This window comes from Archocentrus centrarchus, chromosome 3 (assembly GCF_007364275.1).
Source record: "Archocentrus centrarchus isolate MPI-CPG fArcCen1 chromosome 3, fArcCen1, whole genome shotgun sequence".
NCBI classification, from domain to species: Eukaryota; Metazoa; Chordata; class Actinopteri; order Cichliformes; family Cichlidae; genus Archocentrus; species Archocentrus centrarchus.
The window spans coordinates 36,235,580-36,242,105 of NC_044348.1; the positions used below are offsets into that span (position 1 = coordinate 36,235,580).

The following is a 6,526-nucleotide window of genomic DNA, read 5'->3' on the forward strand; positions in this document are numbered from 1 at the left end:
TTTTGTTGTTGTTTATTGCAGATGGCCTTCAGAAGAAGTCGAAGAAGAAATATTTGAGGCCACATATATACATATATATATATACACATACATATATATATACATATACATATATATATACATATATATTAGGGGTGGGACTTTAACGCGTTAATTTTGATTAATTAATTACAGGGAAATTAACGCGTTAAAATTTTTAACGCATTTTAATCGCACTTTGCACCGTGGAACGTTTCTCAGTGCACGAGTTCCAGGCATACAGATTATATTGACGCACAATGTCCAAATTAGGGGCCGCATCCTGCGAAGGACCCGGCCCACGTCTTTCGCAGCCCACAAAGGCCGGAAGTGAGCGGCTAGCCTTCATATCAGCGTCGCCGTTTTTCTTCTCTTTTTTTTGTTTTTGTTTTTGTTTTGTTTTTTCTAATTAATTTATCCTTTTACATTTCTTTCCCCGTTTAACGTGTGAAGTATTATCTTTAGCTTATATACCATTGTGTGCCTTAAATATGTAAAACCTGATGTGTTTATTGTGTATACATGCCACATGATTCTGTACATTTGTTCAAATGTTTAATAAAAAAATTTTAAGTCTTTAATTCAAAATAAGCTGTTAAAACAAGCATGACACATTTCAACATCAAGGAATACAGCTGAGAGAATGATTAATTTCCAACTATATTAAGTGAGACATTAATGTTGAATAAAACTATCCAGTTATGATGCTTAACTTTAATTTCAGGAGTTTGCTTATCACAGGAGCACTTCCACCCTTCATTGGTCTGTGTAGTAGACTGGTGGGAAAATGAACAACATTTTGAAGTTTAAGCTTATGTATATTGATTTATTCATCAACCAAACTTAAATTAATATTTATCATGTTAAATATTGAAATGCGATTAAAATGCGATTAATTTCGATTAATTAATTACAAAGCTTGTAATTAATTCGATTAATTTTTTTAATCGAGTCCCACCCCTAATATATATATATACATACACATACATATATACACACACATATATATATATATATATATACACATACCCACATATACACATATATATATCGTCTTTATTCTATTTCATTACAGTACACCTGTATGCTCTTCCGTGCGTTTTTCGATCACTTCACTTTCTGTCGTTTCCACAGGTTTATCTCAGCAAATTAAGCGCTGGTTTGGGAATGCGAAGGGCAGCGATCCAATTTCCAGCCTAGAAGAAGAAATTCATTCAGGGCTTTTTTTGTTTTGTTTTTTGTTTTTTGGAGCATTTCAGCTCCAGCAGAAAGCATTCACAGTAGCCTTGTTTTTATTTCAGGAAATGCATAAATACTGTATACAGCCTGATCCCTGATCCAACACACCTGAATCAAATGGCCTCAATATGCAGTCAAGTTCTCCTGAGTCCTGATAATGACTTCTATATTTGACTCAGGTGTGTTGAGGCACAGACACATCAAAAACCTGCAGGACCCCGGCTCTTGAGGCCTGGATGTGAGGATCCTTGGTACAGTATACAGCGGTCTGTAAATGAATGCGCTTCCACTATTACTGCTCCTCCTGGTGTATAAACAAGACATTACCACCATTTTCCCCAAATGCTGCTTAGGGGCGTTCCCACCAGTAGCCGGAATGCCTACGTAATTAGTGGGGGATCACGTTTAGGTCAAGGTTCGGCCAAGGACCGGCCGAGGTCCCGTCACGGATCGGCCGGCTATTTTCGGTGGCTGCATCTGTAGTTTACTCTGCAATAGTTTTACTGCTAAGTCCAATTTAACATTAAATGGGACTGTAAGGATTTAACACAGTTCTCTAAATCCAACATCACGCTCTGCGATGCAAGTTTTTCTTTAAGAAACACATTTAAACATGTGAGCATAAACGTAAACACTGATGTTAAATGGAGACACGGCCCAACTCTGTTATGTATACGTACTGTCAGCAAATAGACCGATCCTTACCGATGTTTGCGGGGAAGGGGACCTCATGCACGGCTGGGTCCAGGTTGATAACATATGGCGGAGCTTTAAGGGAGTGAAGATGAGCCGTCAGCCTCTGCAGAAAACAGAAGCACACTCAGATACACTGCTCACTTCTCTAAGTCGAAGATGCTGCATGTTTCACAACAGAGACAAACATGAGGAGGAAATGTTCTGAGTGTCTCTGCAGACATTAATGCCCACTCTGTTTGTTCACCCAGCTTTCATCTTTGAGCTCAGAGTGATGGCGCAGTGATGGTCAGGGAGGCTGAGCAGAAAATGGAAAGTCTATTTGCTGTTTTTAGGATTTTACATGATGCCCATTTTCACACGTGAAAATCCTCCAGACTACAGAAAAGCTTCTATCCAAACACCATCAGAGTCCTGAACTGTCTCACAACTCTGTGCAACATTACTAAAGGCTGTGAAACAGATGTGACTGATATTCATCTGCAAGGGAGATTCACAAATCTCAGCAGTATCCTCAAACATGCAATAAAATATGAATAAACACCAACAAATATGAATAATTTCACAATATAAAAGTTAAAAATTCAAACGTAATTTTTGAATGAGAACTTTGAAAAGTACAGACCAGCGACAGCTTATGGTGCACAGTGAGTATTGTGTATTTTAACTTATTTAACCTTACTTATATATTGTCTTATCTGTATGCAACGCTCAGAGATGCTCTGAATCTCATTGCACACCCGTACAATGAAAAAGGCATTGTTGTATTTACTGAATCATACACAAACATTTACAATAATCTCTGTTTTCTTTTTGAAAGAGCTCATCTGTGCTGTTATATTGTAGTGATCTGACTGCAGGCCGTTTCCTAAGCTGCAGCTCCGGTCGCACCTCATCCTGCAGAGCAGAAACCAAACGGCATCATTTCTCCTCAATAAATGCTTCTTTTTTTTTTTAATTCCGCTTATTTTTGGGTTAGGGTTAGACTGGTTGGGGGGGGGGGGGGGTCTCTCTATCTCTCAGGAAGCTAACTCATGGGCTAGCTGGGCTAGCTGCGTTAGCTGCAAACGGACCGGACTCACCTGGACGAAGGTGGTTTTCCCGGAGCCCGCCATGCCGAGCACGATGAGACACACGGGTTTGTCTTCTGCAGCGGCTCCCAGTGCCCCGTTGCCTCCTGCCGCCGCCGCACCGCCCTGGTTCTCTGGGAAAGCCGCCGCGGGACCGACACGCTGCGCCCCCGACGAGGACATGTTGCTGGAGGGACGTTATGGCAACCGGCTGCCGTCAGCAAGCGGTCTCCGTCGTAAAAATGGGACGTGGATCGCATCAGGACACTTCGTCAGAGTATTTAAAAGATTAATTCATGTAAATAAATGAAATGCAGCTACGTAAAACTACGTAGCTGCATTTCGTATTTTAAAAATAATTAATATTCGTATACTGTATTGGGGCTGGGCGATATGGACCAAAAGTAATATCTCGATAGTTTTTAGCTGAATGGCGATATATAATATATATCTTCATATTTTCTTCCCAAAAGTGTAAACAAAAAGGCCCTTCAGAGTCAAAGCTACATGTCCCAAAGGTCACACAGGCACTTTTATTAACATTCAGCTGTAGATTTACATGAGAAATTGCTCAAAAATAAACTAATGGCATATTTAAATAATAATGTTCCTCAAATATAATAATGCTTTTTTTCTCTATAAAAAAGACTCACAGCTGTGCTATTACAATGGAAATAGAAAAGATACAGAGCAAAAACAGCAAAAGGCTGACTGATTCTTTAAAAAGTCTACTTCTACTACTGAAGTGTACTTCACTAGAAAGTACTTCCTACTGTGTGCACTCCTGTACATCCAGTACTCTTTGCAAACAACAAGACAGTAAACAGACTGAATGGACAAACTTCCATCTGCAGGATTTTAGCCATCTCAGTAAATCCATAGACATATGCACTGACGTACAGGGGCGCAGCTATATAATTTCTGAGGTGTATGCGGACACATTTTTAGGTGCCCCCCCCCCCCCCCCCCGCAACCCTAGCCAGAAATTTCATCTGCACATTTTAACTTCCGTACTGCAGTTTTTCTCTATGTCACATGTGTCAGACTCAAAGACTGTGGGCTACTTCCGGCCCACGATCTAATTTTATATGGCCAGCAAGATGATTTCATATAGCTATTATTAATAGCCAGTGGGTAAATGTGCTCCCACCACTTATACTACACATCCCACTCATTGCAACAGCTGCCGGCAGGCCAAGAACTGTGCACCAGTTTTGCATATTGCTGATTGATCAGCGGATAAAACATCAGTCAGCACTTTTTACAGTGACACAGGTGCGATGAGCTGCCTCAGGAAATCTGTCACTTCATAGAAAGTGAAGGAAACGGCACCAAACAATCGCACAAACCAAACCACAATAGTGTGATTACCACCAGATTGTGGTTATAGTGATCGTTCTGGTGGCTACAGCTGATGTAAGGAAAAAAATAACAGCTGCCATTCTCTGCACAGTGAGTAAAACGACACAGACAATGGAGGCGTGGAAAAAACTTGTCAGCGATCATGCCTGAAATTTTCATTTGATCTTCGTTTGTCTTCTTACTTCTCCTCATTCATGCTGGTTGTCATTTCGATTTCTGTAGCCGCGATATCAAGTGCGCGCATGACCTTAGGGACATCAAACGTGCACATTGTGAACTTTCCGTGCTGTGGTAGATTGTAAATTGCAGTGAAATAATAAAGGCGCAAGCAGCGATAAAAGCAGCGATCTAGCCGGTGCGGAGTCCGCGGGGCGAGCTCCTGTTTGCTCAATGCAGTGACAGCAGAGCTCCGAAAGTGAAGCGGTGAAATCCTCAGCCCGACTAAAGGGCGTCTCAGACCAGCGCTAGCTGAACACTGCGCGCGCGCGCGCGCGCGCACACACACACACACACACACACACACACACACACACACCAGCCGCATCCTCTCAACATTTACTGTGTTCATGTGTGCAGATCATTTATTCATGGACTTATAAAATACAAGACTTCTATGACATAACTTACGACTGTCTTGGGGACAGGAGGAGGGGAGGTGAAGGAGCGCAGGGGCGCCTAATCAGCGCCTCTGTTATTGATCATGTCATATGCACAGCTGTTAAATACAGAAAATGCAACTACAGAAATATTTTCCCACATCGTTTTGGCACCCCCCTCTTGTGCGGCGCCCCTATGCATTGCATATAGTGCATACCCCCTTTTTGCGCCACTGCTGACGTATCACAGCAACGGGCCCTCCCGCTCAATGCGGCGTCTGCAACATAGACATTAATACGTATACGCAGAGGTGGCAAAAGTACTGACATTCTGTACTTAAGTAGAAGTACAAGTACTTATGTTAAAAAATACTTTAGTAAAAGTCAAAGTACTGGTTCAACTTCTCTACTTAAGTAAAAGTAAAAAAGTACAGGCTCTGAAATGTACTCAAAGTAAGAAAGTAAAAGTAGTTCTTTGGAGGATGTTTCTACCTGCTATTTTTGTGTAAAACTAACCGAACCTCATTATATATTATTGTAATAATATAAAATAGTACATGAGAATACAAATGTTATTCCAATCTAAATTTTAATCCTAATGAATGCACTCAGCTTGAATCTGTTATGTAGGACACAAACTGTGAAAGGGAATTTAAACACAGCTCTATTCTCTGTGTCCTCCATAGTAGAGGGTGACTGTGCCTCCACCTAAACACCAACATGAGGATACTCAGGGGTTACAGTGGGATTCAGAAGGTGGAGGAACCCTAAGATCAGCTGTAGTGGCTCTGCATGGGGAGAAGAATCACAGCTTTCTATTGTGAGCTGCAGTAAATGATGTTGGTGTGCAGGCTGTGATCAGCTGACCTGCTGCTGCTGCTCTGAGGTTTACTGCTCTGTGTGGATGAAGTGAACTCACAAAGATGTAACCCAGTATTTCACAGCTCTCTGAGCTGATCTCCATCCCCTACACTGACAGCATACAGGCTGTAGAAATGTTGGATTCAGTGAATGAATCTCAGCATCAGCAGCTTTGATTCAGACTCATCTCTGCTGCACTGATGTAACCTGTAACTCTGACCATGAACACAAACACTGTGCTCCAGTCCAACACAGAGCTTTACTGTAAATACAGTACAACAAGCTAACCTAAACTGCAGTATTTTCATAGAATCTTTGAATTACACAACGTCAGCATACTTCAGTTTATTTTCCAGTCCTTACCTTTAATTCTAACCTCTCTTCTTCCTCTCCTGTCCTCTTTCTCCATCTCTGAGTGAACTTCTCTCTCTTTGCTCTCCCTGAAATACAGCAGCTCTTCTTTTAGCTAGCAGACACACTGTGTAACAAACTGCACACACTTTGTGTGTTTGCTGATATTTGTTGAGCATTTATAACGTTGCATTTACCTGCCACACGTTACTCCCTTCATGCTCGCTCCTCTTCAGTAGCGCTAGCTAAGCTGTTTATGTGCCGCAGCGCAACTTACGGACTCGGTCCGGCCCGCTGTAACCCCTGATTATAGCGCTGTAAATGAGACGTTAATTA

The 6,526-nt window shown here is 41.6% G+C and overlaps 1 protein-coding gene across 1 annotated transcript in view; it reads right to left on the reverse strand.

Moving 5' to 3' along the window:
• Positions 1-3,218, reverse strand: part of gpn1 (GPN-loop GTPase 1) — a 28,029-nt gene extending 24,811 nt beyond the window's left edge. The window contains exons 1-2 of the mRNA XM_030725192.1: positions 3,033-3,218; positions 1,963-2,056 (exon numbers count right to left, since the gene is read on the reverse strand). Coding sequence (XP_030581052.1) covers positions 1,963-2,056; positions 3,033-3,203 — 265 coding nt within the window. The 5' untranslated portion in view covers positions 3,204-3,218. The remainder of the gene's footprint in view (positions 1-1,962; positions 2,057-3,032) is intronic.
• Positions 3,219-6,526: the final 3,308 nt, after the last annotated feature.